The 26,779-nt window shown below is 35.1% G+C and overlaps 2 protein-coding genes across 10 annotated transcripts; both read left to right on the top strand.

The window, feature by feature from the left end:
* The first annotated feature begins 13,348 nt into the window (after positions 1 to 13,348).
* Positions 13,349 to 16,184, top strand: LOC121248348. 7 transcript variants are annotated; one of them, XM_041146803.1, is made up of 3 exons: positions 13,349 to 13,632; positions 14,435 to 14,529; positions 14,904 to 16,184. In XM_041146803.1, exon 3 carries the CDS (start codon positions 14,970 to 14,972, stop codon positions 15,771 to 15,773), a length of 804 nt encoding a protein of 267 aa, XP_041002737.1. In that variant the 5' UTR covers positions 13,349 to 13,632; positions 14,435 to 14,529; positions 14,904 to 14,969; the 3' UTR covers positions 15,774 to 16,184. The 7 variants fall into 7 exon arrangements, with proteins under 7 accessions (XP_041002737.1, XP_041002735.1, XP_041002734.1 ...); XM_041146801.1 differs by having other exon boundaries at positions 14,435 to 14,550; XM_041146800.1 differs by having other exon boundaries at positions 14,423 to 14,529.
* A 5,521-nt stretch (positions 16,185 to 21,705) lies between these two features.
* On the top strand, positions 21,706 to 25,593 carry LOC121248296. 3 transcript variants are annotated; one of them, XM_041146716.1, is made up of 4 exons: positions 21,707 to 21,975; positions 22,098 to 22,151; positions 23,405 to 23,471; positions 23,603 to 25,593. In XM_041146716.1, the coding sequence occupies exon 4, from the start codon at positions 23,645 to 23,647 to the stop codon at positions 25,223 to 25,225; it is 1,581 nt and encodes a 526-aa protein (XP_041002650.1). In that variant the 5' UTR covers positions 21,707 to 21,975; positions 22,098 to 22,151; positions 23,405 to 23,471; positions 23,603 to 23,644; the 3' UTR covers positions 25,226 to 25,593. The 3 variants fall into 3 exon arrangements, with proteins under 3 accessions (XP_041002651.1, XP_041002652.1, XP_041002650.1); XM_041146717.1 differs by lacking the exon at positions 23,405 to 23,471 and having other exon boundaries at positions 21,706 to 21,975; XM_041146718.1 differs by lacking the exon at positions 23,405 to 23,471 and having other exon boundaries at positions 21,706 to 22,151.
* The last annotated feature ends 1,186 nt before the right edge of the window (positions 25,594 to 26,779 follow it).

Raw genomic sequence — 26,779 nt, 5'->3', positions numbered from 1 at the left:
GGAGCACGCGAGCACCACATATTACCAATATTTTGTGGCGAACGAAGAGGAAGAGGCTAAAGTCAAGTCCCCATAAAACGGTCCTGATATATGGTGCAATTATCCCCCACCTCTATCACTCATAGCAGTGCCATCCGATGACGAGCCTTGTGACTTTCCCAATAAATAGGAAACGAAGGTTCTTGCAAGCCCATCGAAGACTAGGAGCAAAAAGATGTATGTATATATGCCATGATCAATATGTACGTACGTGGTATCATGAGATGATCATAATAACTGGAAAATGATAGCCTTACTATGTTGTACTACCAGTCTACTACTCGTTTATTTTTTTAATTTCTTTCGCCTCTGCACGCTCGCCTTCACTTTAGAATTTACTGGCAATTTTACCATTTCTTCCTTCTACACACTTTTTGTAAGATTTGACATAAATAAATGGGCTTAAACTCTTTTTTTATTTTTTTCTAATTTTTATTTTTTTATAATTTTATTTTTATAATTAATTATTCGCATATTGCAGCCACAATATCTATCTTCTATCCCAACATTTGATTAAAGATAAATGATATTTGTATCGTAGAGTCGGTAAGTATTACGTAATCTCTTTGAAAAAGTGAGTAAATACGAAATTAATATGAAAAAAATTAATTTTGTAATAGTAAATGTCACATTTTTTTTTTAAAACGATTGCGCGGTGTTTACGCACTTTACAATTACATGTAGCATTACTCTTAATTGAATTGTCAATTTTTGTGTTAGCTTTCTTTCTCAACAAGAGAAAAAGAAAGTAGAAGAGAGAGGAAGTAGAAAAGAGAGTTCGGATCACTGGCTGGCTGTTAGCGGAGATGCGAGGAGGACAAAACTGTAAGGTGTTTTGAGAGAGAATGGAATTGGAACCGATTTGAATATGAGTAATGTTAGTGTGTCGCCCAACTTTAAAGGCTGGGCATGCTAACTAGTATAAATTTTACATTTTAATTTTTTTAATTTATTTTCATATTTTTTAAATATCTTTAAATATTTTTAAAAAATGAAAAAAAATATATTAATATACTAAAAGTTATTTTGTTAATTATTAAGTAAAAAATAAATAAATCTTAAAAAAATAATACATTAACCATCCAAATGAGAAAGTAAACTCGTGGGACTTATTACCATTTTCTTTTAAATATTAATATAAAGGAATTCATCATTTATTTTGTCAGAAATACTTTTCTCCGGGTCTCGATTAATCTTTGTCAGAGTGCAATGTGAGGATGAAATGAGCTTAGGAAGTCCTGCCTGAATGTGAGGATGAAATGAGTTTAGGAATTCCTGAGCTTAGGAAGTCCTGCCTGCAATGTGAGGATGAAATGAGCTTATGAAGTCCAGACCAGACGAGGAAAAGAATTAAAAAAATAAATTAGTAGTAGAGCAGTAGTACAGCGTGGCAAGGGTATCACTACCCTAACCCAATTACTTGAACGAGAATGCCGTGTCGTCCAGCGGAGCCTTGAAAACGCAACTTGAATCTTGATGGGGTGTCAAACCACACATTTCCTGCATACTTGATCAGTAATTTCCGGACAAAGCTATGCCACCGCTTGTGACTTTTACCGAGAGCTCCGCTGGTTTTAGTATGTATTTTTTTTTTTTTATGTATTTTTTTAATTATTTTTATATAATTTTTTTAACACTTTTAAATATTTTAAAAAATAAATAAAGTTAAAATATTACTACGAAACATTTCATAAAAAAAAAATTATTAAAAAATATATTTTTAATTATGATGTAAAATAATAATATTTTTTTAATAATATTATGAATTTTAAAAAAAAATATTAAAAATTATTTAAAAAGTTTATATAAATTTTTTTTTTTTTTAAAATTACATAAAAAAAACACCCCCAACGAGGGAGCCAGCGGTGCTAGCATTATTCTTAATTTCCACGAGGCTTCCAAATCATGAGACAGAGACTGCTGAAATTAATGTCTGATCGAGAAACCAGGTACACATGCAATAGATTATAAAGGGTATATATAAAATAATATATAATAACATGGCCAAGTTACCATCCACCTAATTGAAATATAAATTCATCTCAATTTATTTTTATAATTTTTTTAAATTTTAATATAAAATATAATAAATAATTTAACTTTTTTAAATCTTAAAATAATAATATTATTAAAAAATAATATTCTAACAATATTTTATCATCTCAATTCAATTCAACTCAACTCAATTCAACATCTAAACGTAATTTTAATTTCCAGTGATTTCAAAAACTTCTGCTATTTAATTTCTATATATATATATAAATAATATTTATAATTATAAGTATGTAAATATTATACAATCATTTAAAATAAATAAATAAATACGAGATCCTTATAAAAAAATTAATTTTTTAATAATAAATCTTATTTTTTTAAATAACTATAAAGTACTTGTATACTTTATAATTATATATAATATTACTCTTATATATATATATATATGTATATATTAAATATAATTCCTTGAAAGCATGAGAAATGCATGGTACGTTATTTTCCAACAACTTGTTGGAAAAAGAGCTGGTTTGTTTACAAGAATTAAACTTCAACATATATGCATGTAGCCTTGTCATGTACGTATCATTTCTTGTGTTTTGTCTTTTTTATTTTTTATTTTTTCTTATTTTTTATTTCTCTCTGGCCTCGCCCCATCCACGCAGCACGATATATATTTTAGTAGCAGAAGTGGCCAAATTAAGTTGGGTAAACCAACCTTCCCCGCTTTCTTTGCTTATTTTGCATCAATTAATGCCTACATTTGGGCCCCCCCTAGCATTTGGAGTTTTGGGGATAAATGATTATTAAATGACAAAACAAAAAAATCATAGACAGTATATAATTATATCACTGCCGATCCAATTTCTTTAAATAATAAAAAACGACAACGTCTAATTAATTTATGTGGGGTCTTTCCATATATGAGTGGTCATTTTCAGTGTTTCCGTATCCATAATCTGCCGTACCACTTTTTATCTGGAGTGAAGTTGAAGTATTCATGAGACACCCATATATATAAGCAGTACTACTTGCAATCAATAAGTGAAATTTGATTAGGAAAACTCGATCGGTTTATGTTGAACCGTCCAGCCACAGTAAGGTCCCTCCAAGTCAACAGCTTCGTCAGAATCGTTTGGAATAAGTCAATAGCTTCTTCCTCACTCTATCATGGTACCAAACTAGCACTCGACCAATGTCTTCTTCCCAATGGCCAGCGATAGCTCCTCCCTCGGCAAAGATTCCTCGCTTCCTTCCTCCTTCCGACTTTCAAATAATTTCTCCCATAACGTCTCTGTGAAACTAAGCTCCGACAACTATCTTCTATGGTTCCATATCTTCATGGGCAATAACTCTTTCATTTCATTGATGGTTCAATTCCACCACCTTCTCCTATCTTAGAGCACTCTCAATAGCTTCTCCATTTTATCCTTTAAATATATCACTAAAATTTACTTTTTCTATTTTATATATTGACTTTCACAATATACCATACATCAATTTATCTATTTTTTCTTCATATAATTTAAATATTATATTTTATAATATTTTTTATTCATTTTCAATAGTTTCTCTAACTATCAATAATATCCTCCTATCTTTTAATATTTACAATATCTACCCATATTTATTTATCTTCCTCCTGACTCCTCTCTCCGAAAACTAGAAATCACCATCTCCAAAAGCTGAAAAAATCTAAAACTCAACAACAACTAGCTGAGGAGTCTTAGGAAAACAACTAGCTCGTATTGGATCTCGTTGCAGAGGAGCCTGAGAATTCACCTTCAAAATCCGTACCCAACCCAACTCACTTAGCACTATCACCCACTATGTTTCCAACCAAAGCAAACCCCACCCTCATCTCATACTCCAAAACCCATTAAAACCAATTTTATCGTGGATCCATTTCCAACAAACCCTTCAGTTTGTGCCTCATAAGTGAACTTTGGATGCGGAGGAAAGATTACCCATAGGCTAGAACTCACTTAGGCAAGGAAGAGCAATCGGACTTGCGAATTTGAACTGGATGACAGGATTCTTGAACTAAATTTTGAAGCAAACTGAATGAGTGGTTGCTGGAATCGACGAGAACTGAGGAAGGAAGATGGTGCCAAACACACAAAGGGTCTTTTGTGAAATAAGATGAATTTTGATGCAGATGAAAGAGTACAAGAAGACAGAGAAATAAATTAAAAAATGTTTACATTCGTGAGCAGTGTCACGCTACATGTAGCGGTAATCCAGTAGCAAACTGAAAAATAGAAATGAAGTAGAGAATCGGTTGGATAAGCATTTTAAGCTAAATCCTTCAAATTTTACAGATAAATGGATTTTATATAATCCATTGTGAGTGTTCTTACCAGTTGTCCCACCCTCCCCATCTACCTCTCCCATTCCACAAGCCAGTCCAGCATACCTCCTATGGCGTCGCACAGATCAATTCCTCTTACTACTGTTGTCACTCACAGAACCCATTTTAGCGTAAGTTATCTCTTCCTGCACATCATGTGACTTATAGGTCACTCTAGACATCATGTTTACATCTCAATCTCAGGCTAAAATTTTCCAAACCAGACATCAACTCACCAATCTCAAAAAAAGCTCTCTCTCTGTTATAGAGTATTTCCAAAAAGTTTGCCTTCTACCAGATAAAATGACTACAGCCGAAGAACCTCTACGTGACTCTGAGGTCGTCTCCTACCTCCTAAATGGACGCAACTCAGAGTTTGAGTCCTTCATCACCCCGGTCACCACGTGAGCAACCCCCATAAACTCTACTAAACTCTTTAATCATCTACTTACCCTTGAAAGCCGACTATCTCTAAACATTCTTCAATAAGGACTCTTGCCCAACCCTTGAATGAACTTCACCACTCCCTCCCTTAATTGTGGTGGATGAAATAACTTTCGAGATGGTCGAAATGGTGGCCATGTTGCTCTCAATCGTGTGAGATGCTCTTTTTCCTCCTTTCAAAATCAGCCCCAATAATCAACAAAACCTACCTGCCAAGTTTGGAACAAGGTAGACCATGTTGCTCTACAATGCTTTCATCGCTTTGATCAAGCGTACCAACATGGACCACCACGCTCTTTCTCTGCTCACTGCACCAACCCTCATTCCCACACGGATCAACAATGGTATCCAAACTCTACGGCAACCAACCATCTCACCTCCGACCTTCACAACTTAAACATCAGTGCCAACCAGTATCCTAGACCCGAACAGATCAAAGTTGGTAATGGTTCCAACCATCCCATTACTCATATTGGTGACTCACAACTCTCGGCTTCTTCTAAATTTTTCCTACGTAATTTGCTTCATGATCCTCAAATTACGAAAAACTTAATCTTAGTTTATCAATTCTGCAAAGACAACCATGTCTTTTTCGAATTTCATGATGCACTTTTTTTTTGTGAAGGACAAACAAACGGATACTCTTCTAATCCGAGGTCCAACACATAATGGACTCTATCTCTTCCCTCCAGCCATCTCAGAATCATTCTCAGTTGCTCTTATTGGTGAAAGAACTACAATTAGTCAATGGCACCATCACTTGGGCCACCCCTCTCTCTGACTAGTCTCAAACATTTTGCACACCAAATGTTTGTCGTTTATCCCCACTTAGCCTAGTTTTTTTGTTCTACTTCTCCACTTGCCAAATGTTGGCAATTATCTTTTGAATTGTCTGTTAATCGATCCATAGGACCATTGAAACTTATCTGTGTAGATGTTTGGGGTCCTTCCCCTTATATATCACATGATGTCTTTCGGTTTTATATTTCCATTATTGACGACTATAGCCGATATACTTGGTTTTATCCCCTAGCTTCTAAGGGAGATGCAACATCAATTTTCTTGTTGTTTCAAAAATATGTTGAAAGGTTACTCAATGCTAAAACCAAAACTGTCCAAAGTGATTAGGGGGTGAATTTCAACCCTTCACCCATGTTCTTAACTCCGAAGGTATTGCTCATCAAATCTCTTGTACACACACTCACCAACAAAATTGTGTGGTTAAGAGAAAATACCGTCATATTGTTGAGACGGGTCTAGCCCTTCTCGCTACGATATTCATTCCCTACAAATTCTGATCGGATGCCTTTCACACAGCATCATATCTCATCAACTTCCTTCCATTTCCATTCCTTAAAAAAATCCATCTTCTACTCTTTAAAAGAGAACCCAATTGTACATTTCTCAAAGTTTTTGGCACAGAATGTTGGCCAAATCTTCAGCCCTACAACAACCACAAAATTCATTTCTGCTCTCTATCTTGTTTATTTCTCGAGTACAATCCAATTCACAAAGGCTATAAATGTCTTCATCTTCACTCAAATCGGATGTACATATCACATGACGTAATTTTCAATGAAAACTCATTCCCTTACTCAACACATCTCAAACCGGACCTCATTCATACTCAGCCCACTCACACTTCCTTACCTGTCATCTCACATATCAGTATGGACTGAAACTCATCAACTTCACCCCACAACCCCACCTCACCTCCCAGCCCACCAACACATGGCCCAACTCCCACTTTCCCTTCTCAAATTTACCCCTTCCTCTGCAAACACAATCTCAACAATAGTTAACCCTAACTCTACTCCTCTTTCCAATCCCCCACCTTCACCTCCACGATCTTTGATTGTCACTCGATCCAAAACACACAGCGCACTGCCCAAGCAATTTACCCATGGCCAAATTCCCAACCCACCTTCCTGCTAGTGTCTAACCTCAATTGTCGATGTTCCCGAAGAACCCTCATCTTACACAGTTGCCTCCCGCTTCCCAGAATGGCATGATGCCATGATCAAAGAATTTCAAGCTCTTCTACAAAGCAAGTCCTGGTCCCTAGTTCTTCCTCCCCCTTCCTCTAATATTGTTGGTTGTAGGTGGATTTTTCACACCAAATGCCATGCTGACGGAACTATTGAATGGCGCAAGGCGAGACTTGTCGCCAAGAGGTTTCATCAGCAAGAGGGTATCGAGTACTCCTAGACGTTCAATCCAGTAGTCAAACCCACGATGATCCGTCAAGTGCTCTCCCTCGCTGTTTCTCACGGATGGCCTCTCTGAAAGCTTGACATTCAAAGCACGTTCCTTCACGATGACCTTAACGAAACAATGTACATGTCCCAACCGGTAGGGTTTGCCCACCTTGAGCACCCTAAATATGTTTGCCGCTTGCATAAAGTCATTTATGGCCTAAAGCAAGCACCATGCGCATGGTTCGCGTAACTCGGTTCATGCCTTTGTGAGTATATCTTCCTGCCTTCCAAAGCTGATCCATCACTTTTTATCTGCTCTCATCAATCTGTCTTGGCTGACGTTCTAATTTACGTTGATGATATTGTAATAACCAGCTCCCATCCAAGCCAAATTGACCATTTGATTTCCTACATGGGCTCTGTTTTTGCCATAAAAGACCTAGGTAAATTATTATATTTTCTTGGTATTGAAATTTCATACTTAGAAAATGAAATTTTCCTATCACAAAGAAAATACATCTGTGATATGCTTTCGAGAGCCAATATGCTTTCTGCTAATGGTGTAACTTCACCAATGGCAGCTTCCACCCCACTCTCTCTCTCAATGACCCTCCTTCATTTTAGGATCCCACACTCTACCGTAACATTGTAGGAACTCTCCAATACCTCTATCTAACTTGACCAGACATTGCATTTGCAGTAGACAAAATCTGTCAATTCATGCACAATCCCAAACACCCACACTAGCAGGCTATAAAATGACTTTTAAGGTACCTTAAATAAGCCTTAAACTTTGGTCTTCTAATCCAAAAATCATCTTCACTTCAAATTCAAGCATTTTTTTATGCCGATTGGGCTAGTTGCGCTGATGATCGTTGCTACACGAGCGAGTTTTGCATCTTTCTTGGTCGCAATCTGATTTCGTGGAGTTCTCGCAAATAACGCATCATTGCTCACTCCAGCACAAAGGCCGAATATAAGGCATTCGCAAATACCACAGTTGAGTTACTTTGAATCCAATCACTCGTAAAAGAACTTCACATTTTTCTCCCTAAAGCTCTACTTCTATGATGTGATAACCTAGTAGCCACATACATGTTCGTTAACCCCATCATTCACTCCCTCACGAAACATATGGAAATTGATTTCCATTTTGTTCATGATAGGGTTGTTACCAAAACAATCCAAGTTGTTTTTCTTCTATCCAAAGATCAATTAGCTGATATTTTTACTAAACCTCTTGTATCCACTCGGTTTCACTCACTGCGAATGAGCGAACCATCCATCCTGGCATCTACGACACAAGCCAAACTACAAGGTTTCTCCAAGTCAGCAACTCCTCCAGAATCTTCAGGAATAACGTAGAGTAGGCTATGGCATGATCTTTGTATATGATTGTATTGTTTTTGCTGAGCACTATAGCAAACTCTGCCATATTTGAGAAATGCGTTGTTGTGCACGCCTATTGCTTGCAGAATTTCCTAGGACAGCCACTGCAATTTCATCCATGTACTGTTTATATAGCACTGTAATTTCTTTGTGAAATTAATGAGAATTCATTGGAAAACTTTTTGCTTTCTTCCTCACCCTATTAGTTTAGAATTAATAATGAATATGATCAGAATATATATATACACACACACTACTGCATGGGTACTCTATATTCATATATATGTGTGTGTGTGTAGAGTACCCATGCAGTAGAATTAATTTACGGATGGAGAGGGATGGCCGATCGAAATCCTTGAAGATTTGGTTAGGACGTCATAAATGTATCTAAAAGGAAGCATGGGGGGCTAATTTTGTATGTATTTTTTTCCTTTGTTTCTGGAAAAAGAAAAAACGTGAGGTCATGACCAAATTTCTACAACCTTCTTGTCCGGCCCATTGTTTCTGATATCATATTTGTCAGGCTACAAGATCACGAAGTGCTTGCTCTTGATCGTATCATCATGATTAAGGGATCTAGATCATCTAGAACAACTTGATTTTGTGGGATAAGAATAATATATATATATATATATATATAGAGTCAGATTAGTTATGCTTGCCTAGCTTTTAAGCATTGTGAACGAAAGGGATGTGTTCAGTATGTAAGCTAAATTAGCTGGTAGAGTAGTCGTGTGGATATCATGTTTAGCCTCTTTCACAAGAAAAATATATCAGGGTTAATCTGGAACGTCTGAATCTGATCTCATGATCTCATCTCTTTGCAGTTTCGATCTGGTAAGAAATATAGCAATAGATTTGTTTCCAGCCAGGCAAATGATGTGTTTCCTTTCGGGATATGAACACGTACAAGAGACTTTACATGATCATGAATCCATGATCATGTGACGATTATGATAAAGTACTAGCTAGCTAGGGAAGATCAGAACGCAAGAAAATAATTAGTTTTTTGGGGCTCTTCGTTTCTAGAAACTACGACTATCTATACATTAATGTGGAATAAAATTGCAGAGATCTGGTTGGGTTTATATATACGTGGTCAAATATCAACCATGCAGCACTCAATATATACATGCAGTGGGCCACATGCAAGAAAATAACAAAACAAAAGTGACCCCACTCCGGCCCTATTGATCTAATGCTGCAAGTATTATCATTAGGGTCTTTCAGTTGGGTCCATATATATATATATATATATATATATATTATATTCTACATCGGTCTTATATTGCTAGCTAGCAGAAGTAACACGAGATATATATATATATATATATAGAGAGAGAGAGAGAGAGAGAGAGAGAGCCAAAAACATAAAATATATATATATAAAACTTCATCTGCTACACGTACCTACCTTATGAACAGGCTTAGCTAAGGACACGCAACTTCATTTTTCATGATATAGGCATGTCTAATAGGATCATCCTTGATGAGACACTTTAGCCAATAGTTTTCTTTTCTTTCATTCTTTGGAGGGGGAACTAATATTGGAAGAGTACTCCATAAGTTATGTTGAATATTAAATTTTGTTTGAGCTGGCAATACTTGTTTAGTAGCAGTTGCTTGAGACTCGATCAGGAGAGAAACCCACCAAAGTGTATGCAGTTGTTAGGTTTGGAAACGAGGGTTTTAGAACCTATATATATACGTACTAGCTAATTATTAATTCAACACCAAATCGCGCTAATATACTACTAATGAATCCATGCTGAGCATGATCATGTGGGTTTTGAGAAATACTTCTAGGAGTGCTTGAATAAACAGTATTGCTCAAACAGAATCATGCTTAATAAACATGAACAATTAATAAGTAGTACTCATTGTTAACGTCATGTTTCGCAGTTTTGGACCAAGTTCCGACAACTCAAGTCTTTAAAAGCGAGCTATGTGCGAGATAGAAAATAATGCAGTTTTGAAAGGGCGGCCTAGAGGTCGGGTAACCTTCTGATGCCTAAATTAGTAAATATTCTTGGAGTGTAGTAAATAAGTAAGAGAGTCTATCAATCAAAAAGAGTTTTTCGGTATCTGGGATTTGCTATTTATACCGTGTCTAGGGAGGGTGCAAATAGTCTTTTCCCACAATTATGAAACCAACATGGAGCCTCGCCACGTTAAAGAAAGTCTGACGGCAAACACCAAAAGAGAAGCCTGAACTAGAAGGTAAGTAAATATTCTTGGCTTGTGGTAAATAAGTAAGAGAGTCTAGCAATCAGAGAAAATTTTTTGATACCTAGGATTTGCTATTTATACTGTATCAGGGGAGGGTGCAAATAGTCTTTTCCCACAAAGTTCAAGCTTCTCTTTTGGTGTCTGCCATCAAACTTTCTTTAATTTGGCGTGACTCCTTGTTGGCTTCATAATTGTAGTGTGTGATTTAATTAGCAACGTCATTAATATAGAGTGATTCCCTGAGCCCGATCCGATTTCTATGAGTCGTAGATGACATGATACCGATAAATCGAAGATCCCCCGTGTTCTCCGTGTGTTCCGTGCACATTTTGTTCCTGAGGGCAGCTGCAGTGTGTCAAGTTATTCTGTCTTGTCGATCAGTCAACATTCTTCCCTGGTTGTCATTCCATTCCTTATTTGGATAAGAGATCCCATTGGACTGAGTTCGAGGCCTTATGGGCCTTTCCAAGGGGAAAATTCCCCTTACACTCGTGATTGTGTTCTAAATTTTGTCGAAGTGGCTGGAAATGGAAGTAGTGGACAACATGATCTGCAAACATGAGAAGCCTTATATTTATAATTTCATGATGATAAACTATAAAGTACTTCTACTTGAGGTGGCCTGAGAAAAGGCATTTTGTTTCCTGCTTCTGGGGCCTGCAATCCCTCCATAGCGACTTAAACCATGCATAAGGCCATGGAGATTATAAATAGTCAGGTCAGAGTTTGAGACAGGTGAATACACAACACGTAGTTTCAGTGAAAGTGAATGAATTTATAAGCATGGAACTGGCATCAATTATCGATGGAATCCACAGTCATGTCCCTTTGATCATGGCCTTTCATGCACTGAATAAAGTATCACACACCAGATTCTTGTACGCACCAACCATCTGAATTACTGATCCCTGATCTCGATCGGCTCCTATGGTGGAGATCGGAAGCTTTTTACATATCCACCGAATTGTCGGGCCCAGATCAATTCGTACCATCCCCAAGGAGGGAAATTTGGAAGCACATGAGCGCTTCTGTGAACACTATTCTGGAAAGGTTTTGAATTTGAACACCGTGACCTAACCTATACAAGTAGTACAATAATTTTCATTTAGGTACTCGCACAAGCATGTGGTGTTCATGATTCTCTTCGATCCCTTCCATTTTGTCTATATCGCATGTCCAATCACTTTTTTCTGGCGTTGAATTGAGTACAGTTTTTGTTACCATTGGAATTCTGATATGTGAGACGTGTTTCACATATAAACTTGGAACACGAATCCGGCCCCCATCCAACGAATCTAATTCCAACAGAGAATTAAACCCATGCAGGCTTTACTACTCTTTCCTCTATTATTATTGAGTGCCCACTGCAAATAGTATATATTTATCAATATGGTCATAAGCTAGATAGATACGTAGTTTCAACTTTCCAAGCTGTGTTTGGTTGATTGATCTTAAATTTAGTAATTTATTAATTTTTTTTATAAAAAGTTAAATTCATCTTAACCTACTTCATACATTAACACACACATTTTAATTTATTTACATTCAAACACATTTCAATAGGATCTACAAAATATTATTATTCACAGATCAACTCAAATTATCTAAGATCATCTCAACATCCAAATACATAGTTGTTCCTTTCTACCATTTTAGAAACAATTTCAACCAATGGATGATAATCTTGCATTGTTAGACGTTTGTGGCTTGTTGAAAGGCATGCTACCAATGGTGGTGATCAGTTTTCGCATTATGGCCGCTCCTTATGGGTTCCTGACGTTTCGTTCTAACTAAGGTTGCCACATTCAAAGGGAGAAGATATGTGAAGCCCAAGCCCAAGTTCACTTGGTTTACTTCCACTGGCGTGGTTTGTGCTCGTGGGTATATGAAAGTAGAGAAATTATTTTTATAAACTCTAAATAGATAAGTTTTAATCTTTTTGTTAAAAAATAACCTCATCTCAAAAAATGTCAAAAAATGTCAAAAAATTTATTATAATTTAATGAGATTTACTTTTTTATAAACAATTTATATGTAATTTGTCTATTTAAAATTTATACCTAATATTACTCATAAAAGTAAACCATCTCATCTCCTCTTTTATTTAGAAGAAACTGAATTTTTATATTCAATCTCCTAATAAAGCAAAAGAAATATCTAAATTGTAATTTATAAAGAGTTCTTCTACTTATAAACAGGTGTGGAGAGCACATTTTTTACACCATTGACATGACAAAATTTAATTTATAAGAAATTTGAATTTTAAGTTTCTCTTGCAACATCTCAATAGCATGGTCAATGGATGATGTGCTTTATACACCAACTTAAGATATAAATTTTTATTTATAAATGGAGAAAAAATCTAAAGTATGGTTTGGTAAATATAATAAATAATTTAATTTTTTCAAATTTTAAAATAAAAATTATATTAAAAAATTATATTCTAATAATATTTTATTTAATTTTTAATTTTTATATCATATTATCTCATCTATATAATCAAATGAGTCTTAAATCTACTTGTTGATTTTTTTTTTTTTTTTATAAGTAAATCTGCCTGTTGACATATTAAAGGCATTGCTAATACAGAAGCTTATAATGTCAGAATATTTATATTTTATATATGTTATTTATTATAAATTAACTTAGTTTTCTTTAATAAAATTAAATTCAGCAACAGCTCCATTCAACAGAAAACGACGTTGTTCGGAGGTTACATAAATCCGGATAATGCCTTGTAAAACTGGGAGGGTACTGTGCAGAGCCGACTCAGGCAAGACCTCCGCGACGTTCCTTTTTGTTACCCAGCGAATCCGACAACAAAAAGATCCAAATTCGAACCCCAAATCTCACTTTTAAAGTTCCTGTTTTTTAATGGTTCGGAGTTTCGATTTCTCTGCAATAGCCCGTTTCAGAGCTTAGAGATTGAGGGTGTTTGCTTCTGAACCCCCGTTATACTCGCTTGTCAAATTGCACTTCGACCAATCGGTGAGACCGTCTCTCAATTCTTTCACTCCTTTCATTGTTTAAGCTTTCTAGCTTAATTGGTATTTATAAGCGTGCTTGATATTTGGCGGATCGTTTGCCACCTCTATTTAATGCTCCTTTTTTTTTTTTTTTTTTTTTCCCTTCTACCTAGATTTTGAGGTCTAGGCTTATGGCCTCAATTTTCGATGATTTTCTCTTCGAGTTCTTTATGGGTTTTGGTATGAAAGGCTGAATTTGAATGGTCCTATTTGAAATTCGTTGCTTAGACTTTGAAATGGATAGTCTTCGAAGCGAAGCCGGACCCCGGAGTTTTCACTGTATGTCAGGAGTTATTGTTTCAAAGCCTGACCCGTTGACCTTTTGGTAAATCTGTGTCAACTAGAAACATAAACGTGGTTCAAGTTGAACTCGGGATTAGTTTTTGGTGTGCAAATGTATGCAGTTACTGATAACTGATTGAAACTTCGCTTTAATGAAGGAAAATTTGAGATTCGATAAATATTGCTTTTCAATGTTGTTTGGGGTTGTGACTTGCATATTAAAAAAAACACCTTGCCAAGAAAATGTCTTTTTTTGAGGTTTTGAATTACTTTCCTTGAATAGTCATGGGTATGGGTTTAACTAGGAGTCTAGGATGAATTGGTTTGATTCGAGATTTGACCAAGTTTTGTTTTATATAGATCAGCGACTATCAGGCACTTTGTTTCTCTGTTACAAGTCCTTGAGAGGCATATTTACATCCTTTCTAGTGCATAAAATGGGGCTGCTTGGTAATTCTTGGTTTTTATAGATCGCTTTTCAGATTTTACGAGCAAAGCAGAGATATTGCCGGACTTACAAGCTCCAAGTTTTCACCATTGTAGTTCAATAAGTTTACAACCAAACTTTTCTGGATGAGTTGGTTTCTCTTCATCTCGGGTTATTCATTCTGCCTCTGCACACTTTTGCTTGCATTTTTTGTATTTTATATAGTGCTATACCTCTTTAGGGCCTTGACAGGCGTGAATTTGATTTTGTTCCCTGGAGGACTATAATTATAAGGATTATGTCAATTTTGAAAAAAGTACAGTTAATATATATATGTTAGTAGCCTGTCCCAATCAGTTAGGATGCGGGCATAGTTGGGCTGTCTTGTCATGAATATATACTGCTGGCACTTTCAACACATATTTTACTTTTATGACACAAAATGGAGCACCAGATAAATGTTTAACCAAAACACCGCATAAAAGGCCATTTGCCTGATGAATTTACTCTATGTTTACTTTCAGGGGCAGATTGCTGTTAGCCTTAGCAAGCGTTGTAATTTTTTTGTTCATTCTCCCTCCGATATTAGAATGTGGAATTTTGCATCCAATTGCATAGCTGGAAGTGTTGGACTGAAAAATGGCTGTCTAAACCCCACCCAAGCTGCTTCTGAATGCTCTGATGATGAGGCTTCTTCAACTGTTAGCAGAGAGGAAGGTCTAGAGTGCCCAATATGCTGGGAATCATTCAACATTGTTGAAAATGTACCCTATGTGTTATGGTGCGGCCATACCCTTTGTAAAAATTGCATACTGGGACTACAATGGGCCGTTGTGAAATTTCCCACTCTACCAGTTCAGCTTCCACTTTTTATATCCTGCCCGTGGTGTAATATCTTATCCTTTCGTCTCATTTATGGGGGAAATCTCAAGTTTCCTCGCAAGAACTACTTTCTTCTCTGGATGGTTGAGAGCATGAATGGTGATAGAGGGAAGTCTCATTCGTGCTTCTCTACGGATCATCAATCAGTCCGGCCAGCAAATGGCAATTTACCAAATGGTCAAGTTGGCCATGGTAACCTTAGGAGGGTACAACATACTCGACATCCTGAGCCATCAAGATCGAGCCATAACCATGGCCGTCTCAATAATTACCTCAGTATGGAGGCTTTACACACTTCGCTTCAAAAGTCGCTGGTTTTCTTTGTTCATTTGACCGCCAAGTTCCCGTTGGTTGTTATATTTCTTCTGATTGTCTTATATGCAATACCTGCCTGTGCAACCATCTTGGCTCTGTACATACTTGTCACACTTCTGTTTGCTCTCCCCTCATTTTTCATACTGTACTTCGCATATCCTACTCTGGATTGGCTTGTGAGAGAAATCATCACATGAGATGCTCTTTTTCTCTTAGTTTGCAAGTGCTGTGTATAATGCGACGATTTTCCACCTTCTAAGGTTGAGCTGAGTAGTTCCATCGAAGCCCGTCTCAGTAGCATCCAAGTCTCTTCATTTTCAGAATCGTTTCGGCTCTTATGGAATGCAGGTGGTATGAAGATGTGAAATCATTTTCTGGAGTTTTAAAGTGTTGATTTCATCCAGGTCCAAATGCAAATTCTTTATTTGCGGACAGTTCCGTTGTGGATTTCCAAAGCTGTACAGTTGTAATAGGTAATTCTTACGAGGCCTATATATGAATAGCTTCAACGATTGTTTGCATTGGAAAAAATTCAACGTAATGGTTATGTGATTTTATTACAGTTTTGTCTGATGGTAAGAGTTGGGACAAAGCAACTTTATATTATAGTCTTTTGTCCCTGCAGGTTCTTGTGCTGTGAATCTTCAACAATTTCCATTTAAATTCACGATAAGAGAAGGAAAATAAGTAGAATCAGTCCAGCAGATTTCTCGCTTTGTGATACTTCTATACAGTAAAGGGCATTGGAGTACAGACAACAACTATGGTGGTAAACACGTTACATCATTTGCTTGAAATAAACAGATCAACCCCCGCTGCTATTGACTTATTAGTATGATCTGTCGTTACAAAAAATCAAAGTTTTGAATTTCGTATCATACCGGCCAGTAAGGTCAAAATATTTCATACTGGAACAGTAGTCTGTACGAGAAAGTTGTGTTTCTTACCGGCTAAAATATCAGCCATACCGGTGTGTTTCGGCCGGTACTGGCTGGTATGCCAGATTTCGGCCGGTACATGTATAGAAAGCTCAAGTGCTCAAGTACTGATTTATGTATGGCTTTTTTGTAACTAAGGTAAAATGACGGGCATTTTTTATGCACTACATAATATGCGCCTCCCTCTTCTCTTTTAGACCACGACACTTACTGCCCTGTCTCTCTCTTCTCTTTTAGACCATTTTTAGACCACGACACGTACTGATCTTGTCTCCTTATTCTCTCTTGCGCTCACCTGTATTGAATAGTCGAACTATTTTTATTTTTCGACCTCCCATCTTTCACTTCTTTTGGCTTGTTTCCTCGTGACATGCAGTACTACATAGAATGCTAGTTAGCTAGCTACCTCTGCACATGTACTACATCTATGGGATCTTTATTATTTATTTTATTTTTTAACCTCTGATGGAGTAAAGAAAGTGATAAAGAATCTGAATTTATTGAGTTTATGATTTATTTTATTTTCATTTTAGAATATAGTTTGTGTATATATATAATATATTTATATATAAATTATTTTGAAACGGTATTTAAAATTTTGCAAAAAACTGCAATCTCTCTTCAAGCACAACCGTAATGAGATAGCAACCAAGACACTTGATTTTTGTTTGAGAAGTGTTACGGTCAAAAAGAGCTTGTAATCTTATAAATTGATATGGTTTTATATAATATATTAGATCTATTTTATAATAAAAGTAATTTTATAATATAATATATTATATCAAATCACGTCAATTTGTCAATTTATTTTTATAAGATTTCTCTTTTTGTTGTAAGTTTTTTACCTTACGAATCTCTTTAGGTAGCTTGTGTTGGTATGACCTCCTTTATGCATAACTATTTATTCGCAAACAAATTCCAAATTTCTCCTGAGCTTAAGCAAATTTGCACGTAAACCCAACCACGAAACTTTGCTTGATATGAGGATGGAACATAGAAATCATATTTTCAGCATCTACTTCTTTTCTTTTCAGTTTTATTTTTGTTCTTTGCAACTAAAATTCCATGTGCGCACTGCGCATGACAATCCAACGTAGCTCGCCGGCACTTTTCCCAGTAAACATATCGAAGATATCGAGATTGTAGGCAAAGGACTAATTTGCACTCCACCACCATTAATAGACATGTCTGGAAGCTGTGAATATTCAAAGGCGAAGGAATTTATAAGAGAGCATTGTTTCTTGAGCATAGCCAACTTTTTGGTTGGAGGGTCATCCTCCTCAACTAATTTTTTGCTACCAAATACATTGACACTTTGATTTCACTTTCCATTGCATGCATGATGGGCACGGCACGTGCACGGGTACAGACCAACGAAACGATCTCATCTCATCTCATTTTATTATTATAATTTTATTAAATTTTTATACAAAATATAATAAATAATTTAATTTTTTAAATTTTAAAATAATAATAATATTAAAAATAATATTTTATTCAACTTATTTAAAATCATCTCATCTTATTTCATCTCACCATCCAAACGAGCTTTGGGCCACTCTGTATGAAATTAAGTGGCCTTTATGATGATGCTAGATTTCAACGCTTGGAGAGAAAGAGACATTAGAATCCAAGGTGATATATTTATTGTATTTTTCCGCCATGATCTTTACTTTATTTTGCTGCTATAACTTTATCAAAACTTTAGGGCAAGCAAGCCCGACTTCATATTCAGACGCAATCTATCTTCTTTTTCATTGTTGTTGATCCTATAAAAAGATGATTAAAGAGCATGTCATGTTTGAAACCCCACGCATCTCGATCGTCCTTTGTCATCCCTCCATGTTCGTGACATGCTGAGCAAGCAAAGTAATGTTATTACGTTATTCCTTTTTCTTGGACAAGAGATCATCGGTACTTAAAGTCCTCCCCACATAGAATGTAACAGGCTCTGAAAAGTTCGAAAAATACGACTTTGGATTAGAAAGGGAAAGTCCTCCCCTCAGCTTCATCCTCGTTTTCAAACAATATATGATCTTTAATTATCAATTTCCGTATGTAATTTAGTTGAGTCATAGAGAAGTGATATATAAATAAATTATATTAAAATATATCTACAAACTAACGTATCTTTATTACGTAAATCTAAGCATCAAATTATGTCAATTTTAAAATTTATTTTTGTGTAATTTATTCGTGACTAAATTATTTATATATGATCAATATGATTATAATAATAAGAGAAATATCACTTCAAAACACATGATTTATTTAAGTTAAAATAAAGAAATTGAAATGTCATCATTGCAAGAAATTTAGTCGAAAACCCATGAGTGTTATGTGGTGGCATGCATGGATGATCATCACCAATCATCATTGCTTGAATTTACTGCATCTTTTATGCTATATATATATATATATATATATATATATATAATATAGTTTTATAATATTCCCCGCCATGGTTATATATAATATTATTGTTTGTTAAGTAGTTTGAAAAGTCGGTCCACGTGATTGAGAGGGAGAGGACCATCAGAATGTATTATAATTAATATAAATCCTCATTGCTATAATATTTTAAAATTATGGTACAAAATAAATAAATATATATATATATATATGCATGCTATATTAATAAATAAAAAATAGGCACACACCTACTTCAATTAAAGGGAACACCCGCCACACAACTAACTCTTTGAAATTGCGAAGCACCTCCAAGTTAAGGTTTCCTCATCCTTCGATTCTTTGACACTTCATCCCCTTTAATTATAATATCCTTTAAAGTTGCAAAATTAATGCTTTCGAGACAATAAAAATAAATAAAATTTAGACAATATTCATAGCCTATGGTTTTGGTTCTTCATATCTCATAACCATATATATATATAATATATATATATATAGAGTAATTCTATTTGTAGTCTCCACTTAGAGATTGCAAGTGCAAATATTCCGTTAAATAGAAAAAAAATTATTATTTTAAGAGGGATATTATTGTAATTTTAAAAAGTTTTAAAGAAAAATTATATAAACTTGCATGAACAGTTCCTAAATGGGAATTGTACGCAGTATTACTCATATATATATGAAAATTCTATATACCATATTACTATCACACTTTCATTCCACTAAGTATGATGTGGCATATTTATCACGATTAAATGATCACTTGTTGCATAATTCTTTATCATCTAATGGTGATAAATGTGTCACATACCACTTAGTATGATCAAAATAGAACGAAAGTGTAGTGTATATATATACACACACACTCTATCAAATCAGATTACATACTCCAAGTTTCTCATTTGTTTCCAATATTATAGAGGTATTTTGTAGTCCTAGGTTTAATTATGGATTATATTTCATCATAGTTCTTAAAGAAAGCAATAATTAAATCCTCTATTTTTTGGCCTAGAAAATGCCAACTATAAATTTCTGTTTTTAAGTCCGATTGACAACAGATGTTTCAATGTATGACCTTGGAGAGGATTTTGCTACTAGGAAGCTGCATACTGGGAAGCTGGTCTAGAACAATGGTTGTTTCTTGCAGTACTCTATGACTTTTGAGAGGATTTTGTTGGTCAAGTCAGGGTTCGTGAAGGAGAGGGAAGAGGAGAGAGAGTTCGGAGAGAGAGAAAGGTTAGGGGGTTTTCGTAGAGAGAGAGAGAGAGAGGGGTCTCGACAGAGTGGGTTCCCCTGCAGCGCGGTGCATCAGGTTTGAAGATGTAGCCCTTACGTGACTTGTATCTATTGGTTTCCGTTATTCTACACTTATAGGATACTCCGATGAGAAGTTATTCTCAAAGAGTAAACATAAAAAGGATCTAGAAAATATGTTTTCTATTTAATTAAGCATATAGAATATCAAGAAAAGAGGTTTTGCTAAAAAAATTCCTAATAAAAGGTCACATTTAAGAAATGTCAAGATGTCTTTGATTCTCTAAAATCTACAACGACCCATCAATTAAAAAAAGAAATAAATCTATTTTCAAATATCTTTATTGAAACACTAAACACACAACTGATATAGAAGTCTACCACGTCAACTTATATATAAAATTATTAGTACTTTGACTCTTTTTAAGAATATATAAGTTTTACAGAAGAATGGTGTAACTATAAAACATAAATAGATGTCAAAGATTTAATTTTAACTTTAGTTGTAAACACTGATGGCTCGTTTGAGAAGTGAGATTAAATAAAATTTTTATGAATAGTAGTAAGATTGTTTGTAATAATAATGAGATAATTTGAATTGAGTATTTTTTAAGTTTTAAAAAAGAAAAGAGAAAAAATTGAATAAAAAATATTTTAAAATTAAAATATTGTTATAATATAATTTTATAATATTATTAGTTGAATTGTTTTTTATTTTTTGTTTAAAAATTTAGAAAAATTGTAATGGTTAGTTTAAAAATTTTCTATTTGAATTATGTTTGGGAAGGAGATAGGATGAGATTATTTCCAAACAAGTCCTAAGTCATTATTTCAACCATTATTATCTAAGAAGGGTAAAAATGTAAGATTTATTCAGTGAAAAACGGATTATTTTTTACAACTACAAAAGGAAAATATGATTAAAAAATGGTTATAGAACTAACTTTCGAAAATTTTCCATTTAAGAAATGTTTCTCATTCTAAGGCCATCAGTCATAAGACTATTCGATTCCTCAAAAAGTCGTTCTCAAAGCCCAAACGCAATGGGATATCATGTCGTTTTAATTGTGACAACCAAATTTATCCTTGCAATTCTTTTCTATATGTTAGAAAAATACTTCATACTTTATTTATATTTTTTTGTTATAATTAATGTAATAGTACCATAAGTGTTTAAGTTTGTTATTTTTTAAAATAAAAATTGATCTAATTATTATGGAGGGACAATGTTATAACACACTGAAAAATTATATATTATAGTTTTTAGACGAGTAATGATGAAGGTACAATATTTTTTACAATTATTTATATAATTATATTTTCAATTGAAGATAATTATAGAAAATAAAATTATTTTTATATATTATTTTATAAAAATTCACTTCGATTTTAGATTTTTCACACGTTCTCCATTTTCGTGCGGGACCCCTTAATGCTATTTCCCAACACTTTCCTTCCTCGTCTCTTTCTGTCTTTCTTCTGTTGGATTCTGTAACGAGCACGCACAGCAGAGAAAAGCGCACCTAATCCATAAAAAAAAAAAAACAAACAAAAATCTAGAAAACAGAAACAGTTGCTTGCACGATTTCTGAAGCAAATCCCACACTTATATATTTCTTTTTTTATCGTATGTATTTATATATTTCTTCCCAATAGAGGGAAAAAATAAATAAAGAACGGGTAGGCAGGCACGTACAGTCGTGCACGCCGCATTCGTTAATTCACAATTTTTCGGTTTTGCATTTTCTACGGTTTCTGGTTAAGCAGGCTTTAGCTGAGGAAGCCAAAAAAAGAGGTACTTATCTCGACGCGTTTTCAGGATCATTGCTGAGCCTTCCCCCACGCTATAAAGTCGTTTTTCTCTCAAAATTTGAGCTGGGTTTTGCCGTTTTGGTTCTTTCCCCCCTTTGCACACAGGCGTCTGCTGAAAATCCTGGTTTCGGCGGTGGTTTGTTGTAAAGAAAAGCTTTGGTAAGCCTTGTTTCTGCTCTGTTCTTTTACGGGTCGATCTTGATAATACGTATATGTCCGTGGGTTTGGGACATTGGGTTTTGTTTGTTTAATGGTTTGTTTTCTCGTGTGGCATTTGAAAGGGTTACTTAGCTTTCATGCTTGCTATGGGGCGCTGTCTTATCTTCTTTAATGATATTCTGATGTGGGCTGTGTTCAGTTTCTGATTTTTGGAAGTGGGTTCGAAGAATAATTAGCCTTTGTTGATGGATTTGTCTTGTCTGATTGTTATATTGGTCGTTTGTCATTGTTCTTATCGATAAATGTTGTTAAATTATAGATTTCGGAGTTCCTTTTCTTCCAAAAAGACTTGTTTCTTCCCCTCAAATGAACCTAGAAGTGCCGACTTCTGTTTCCCCCTCAACTGAATTTTATAATTTTGTGTTGCCGTATTTTTATTTCTTGCTTATTTAATTTTCCCTCATATTTGTTATTAGAAACGAATCCGGTGATGTCCCTTTCTCTTGCATTTGCGATCTTGGGTTGGATTATTTGGAAAATTATTATCTATTTCTTTAAAGGAGTGTAGTATGCGGCATTGTAATTGTCGCCCTGCAGTGGTAAAAATTGCACGAGTTTGATGCATCTATCCGTTAATTGGCGTTTGTAAATATTGAGAGTCTGCGTGGGTTGTATTTTTATAAAAGGCTGCATACTTTTGATTCTTATATGTGAATGATTGACAGTTGAGGTTTTCTTATTTTTGCTTTAGTTTTTAAGGGATACCTTCTGTCCAATTGTTCCTTTTCTTATTGCCTTCGGCTTGCTCATCTTTTCTTATCAGTAAATTCACTTATTTGTTCACGACATAAGTGAGATTTTTCTCCTCTATCCAAAGAGAATGTACATAAAATAAAATTTTGGATGAAAGAGAAAACTTGTAAATTTCCTTCGATATGTTCTTTAAACGTCATACCATCAATGGTTGCCAATATGATATTAAATTTGGAACTAGGATACAAGAAAGCATTTATTATGTTGGCAGTTTGGAATATTTTTAGTCCATGACAGATGATAGTGTTGAAAGCTTATCGTTTTTGCCATTTCTTAATTCATAATTTTATCAATTATTTCAAATGGTAATGGTGCCTTATCTCCCTCAAAATTGGGAACATACTTTTTTGCCGTTTTGGTTTACGTGTTCAGTTCATTGTAGTCTCAACCGATCCCAAAAAGGATATATCCCATTTTAATTGTTTTCTTCTTATTTTCAGGTTAAAGATATTGTGGAAACATTTACTGCTTGAAGTTCTGTAATTTGAAAATTTAGACTAGATATTGGTATGTTTATTTCTACTATACCGTTACAATTTAAATTTCTTTGATCTTTTCTCCAAAATTATATCTTGGTCATTTAGGTTAGTGATTTTAACTCATATTATTCCTTTGCATATGATATGGTTGGTTTTCAGGGTCTCTTCTGAGTTTTGTTCTGTGTATCTCTTTCCTGCGTGATGGCTGAGGACAGTGTTCATTTACCAGTGACCCCAGAAAGAACTAAGCCAAATGTCAACAATTTGAAGAGAAGTTCTACAGGAAAAGTAAGTTCTTCAACTCCTGAAGAAAGTGTTCTTCCTCATTATCTCAGGGCGTCATCTGGTTCCTGTCATGATCTTTGTAAGTATGGGAGAGGACATGCACTTGAAGCAAAGGCAAGACGTCCCATCCTGAAAAGAGTTATTAAAAAAGCATGTGACAGTGGAAGTGCAGCAGTGAGTGTAGATCTGCCAAGGAGAAAGGAGACACCAGTGGTCAAGCTCAAACCTTCACCTGCGTCCAAATCCCGTGCATCTCATATCCCTCAAACTGTTAAGCAGGAAGTGTCAATACAACCATCTGACAGAAAAAGTCCTGTGGAAAATAAAGTTCTGGCCGAAAGGAAAAAGAAACCTGGGGTCATGCTTAAATCTTCACCCTATTCAAAAACCCATACATCCGATACACCCAAAGCCATGAAGCTGGAAGTGCCATCTGCTGAAAAAGTGAGAGTTTCTGCGAAAAAAGGTTCATTGAAGGCCAAAGATTTGGACTTGTCTGAGAAGCGTGCTGCTTCTTTGAATCCAAAATCTTTGAAATTGGAGCCAAGATCTTTTCCTAATTCTACAGTAGGTAAAAGTGGCCTAAGAAAGAGTGATGTCAAGACGGGCAGGACGTCAGGGACCTCTAAAATAGCTGCAAATAAGGTCTTGGCTCATCCAGCAGCTTTATTGTCTTCAAAGTCTTCTGTCAATAGAGTTGCAAATGTAAATGGAAGAAAGCATGGGGACTTGAAAACTGTGTCTCCTCACATGAACAAAAACAAGATCAGAAAAGCTGAACCTAGGGAACCCAGCGAAGACAAGGTTCAGGAGAAAACCCTGTATGTCATTAAGATGGAAACAGAAAATAGGCCTCTGGAATCTGATCAAAATGAAAGTTGTGCGAACGAATTATCGCCTGCTTTATTGTCATCACCAAAGTCTTCATCCCCCCCACATGCTCAGTCTTCTTCATCGTATGAAGAAGAATGTCTAGAGGAATCTGAAAATATAACAAGTGAAGCAGAAGATGACTCACCCTCAGAAAACAATGGAGTTGAGAGCATAGAAGAAGCAGACACTGTGGAAAAAGGATTCACTGGCAAGTCCAGAAAGGCTGGAGTGGTTCCTTCTGAAGATAAAAAGGGCCAATTGTCGAAATTGAAGTTCAGGAGAGGGAAGGTAGTTGATAGTCAGTCTTTGACTGACAGTCCAAGGAGGCTCAAATTTAGGCAAGGAAAAGTGTTGGGGGAGAACCATAATGTCAAGGTCACTTCCCGAAGAAGAAGCTTTAAGAGGACGGAAGTTGATGGTGATACAAATGGCACCGAACCTAGCCCCCAAAAAGTTGTTTTGAGACATCAAGATGTGCAGGGAAAGAGAGACGCACAGGGTTTGTTTAATAATGTCATTGAAGAAACGGCAAGTAAACTTGTTGAAACCCGGAAGAGCAAGGTTAAGGCATTGGTAGGTGCTTTTGAAACCGTGATCTCCCTCCAAGAGAAAAATCCTTCGTAAATACTGTCACTTGAATTTTTTTTTTCTCTCTTTTTTAAAACCCCCCTTGCATTTGCATTAAAAATCCCTCAGTTTTTATAAAGAATTATACGAAAATAAGTCTAAGCTTTTAAAGCAGAAGCGAGTTAACAAGATAAGGAGCTGCAACAGCTTAATAGTGGATTGCTACAGTTGACATTAGAAGGCCTGTGTATAGAGTTGAATGGACAGTCTTGTTGTGTACTGAGTCGTGTGGTGTTCTGTTCTTAACATGCTTCATCTACATTTCTGAAGGGTCCGGTGATTGTTGCTTTTCTTCAACGGATTTCATACCTAATGTGATTGATTTGTATGTTGTGAATAAAAAACAAAGCATACTCTCGACTTTATTATACTTTGCCTAGGGGAAAAACTATACAACTTTAGCTGTATTTTCTTCCCCTCCTTTTTTATTTTTTATTTTTGGGTTGAGAAATGAGTTGCCTTTCTTTTTTTCACTGGCGTTTGCTGCAACTGAGTCTATAGAGATGTAGTAGAACTAGGATGGAAACAGACTTTGTTGTTTGTTTTAGGTATGGTCGGGTCTCTTAAAAAGCAGAGCCTAAAATGGCATATTGTTGATGATGATGATGCTATGCGTTATATGGTGGATTAAAAAGAAAGAAAGAAAGATGAAAGAAACAGCAACTGCCGCACACAAAATTCAGCATTACTCTTTTTCTCTCTGTCTTCTCTTCCATTTTCCGAGTACCAACAGAAAAGTAAAATAATATAAAGAAAAGAAGAAAGAAACCTTTATGATGACCGAAGAAAATGATCAAGAGGAACATGAGTCTGCGGAGCAAACTGAAAGAGTATTTGCAAACGAGTAAGGTTTTACTATCGTATTCTTATCATTTTATAATATATTATTAAGTGATTAGAGATTATTTATTATATTTTATTTATAAATTTATCATTTAATGTTACGTCAATGCATATTGTCAAGATAATAATAAAATGATGATAAAATTATTTTTACTTTGTAAATTCTAGTAGAAATTGACATTATTTTGTGAAAAAGGAGACGGGGTATCATAATATCTCATGTTTATATTAATCGGGCTTAAAGTCATCAATATAAAAGAATATGATTACATTTACAAGTTATCATTTAAATTAATAACTTATGGTTGAACCTTTATTTATAAGTTGGTGAATCATTAATGAAGAGGCGTGTTATGTATCGGTTATTATTTATTCTCACATTTTATATTTATAATTTCTTTATAAGATGTGAGATGTGTAATAGTGAATAATAACTGATGAAAATAATTTTTCAAAAATGAAAGAAGTAGATTTATGAGAAAATTTGGGTATTTTTTTTAAAATTTTAATCAATAAGTATATAATTTTTGAGTTCTAGAGAGCAACTACAGTAACAGTACATACATTGCACACCTTAGTGGCTGCTGTCTAGACAAAACGTGCGTTTTGATTATTTTCTTCTGCATTCGAATTTCAGAGCCCATTTGTCGATTCAAATTTCAGAGCCCCACGAAATACCTCCTCCCTAACCCGCGTCGCGTCACCTTC

This window comes from Juglans microcarpa x Juglans regia, chromosome 2D, assembly GCF_004785595.1.
Source record: "Juglans microcarpa x Juglans regia isolate MS1-56 chromosome 2D, Jm3101_v1.0, whole genome shotgun sequence".
NCBI classification, from domain to species: Eukaryota; Viridiplantae; Streptophyta; class Magnoliopsida; order Fagales; family Juglandaceae; genus Juglans; species Juglans microcarpa x Juglans regia.
The sequence above is the reverse complement of the archived record's forward strand: the minus strand, read 5'-3'. Positions and strand labels throughout refer to the sequence as shown.

Bases quoted from the DNA above. Each gene is read 5' to 3' on its own strand.
- LOC121248348 (XM_041146797.1), top strand. From the start codon at position 14,877: ATGAATTTACTCTATGTTTACTTTCAGGGGCAGATTGCTGTTAGCCTT.
- LOC121248296 (XM_041146717.1), top strand. From the start codon at position 23,645: ATGGCTGAGGACAGTGTTCATTTACCAGTGACCCCAGAAAGAACTAAG.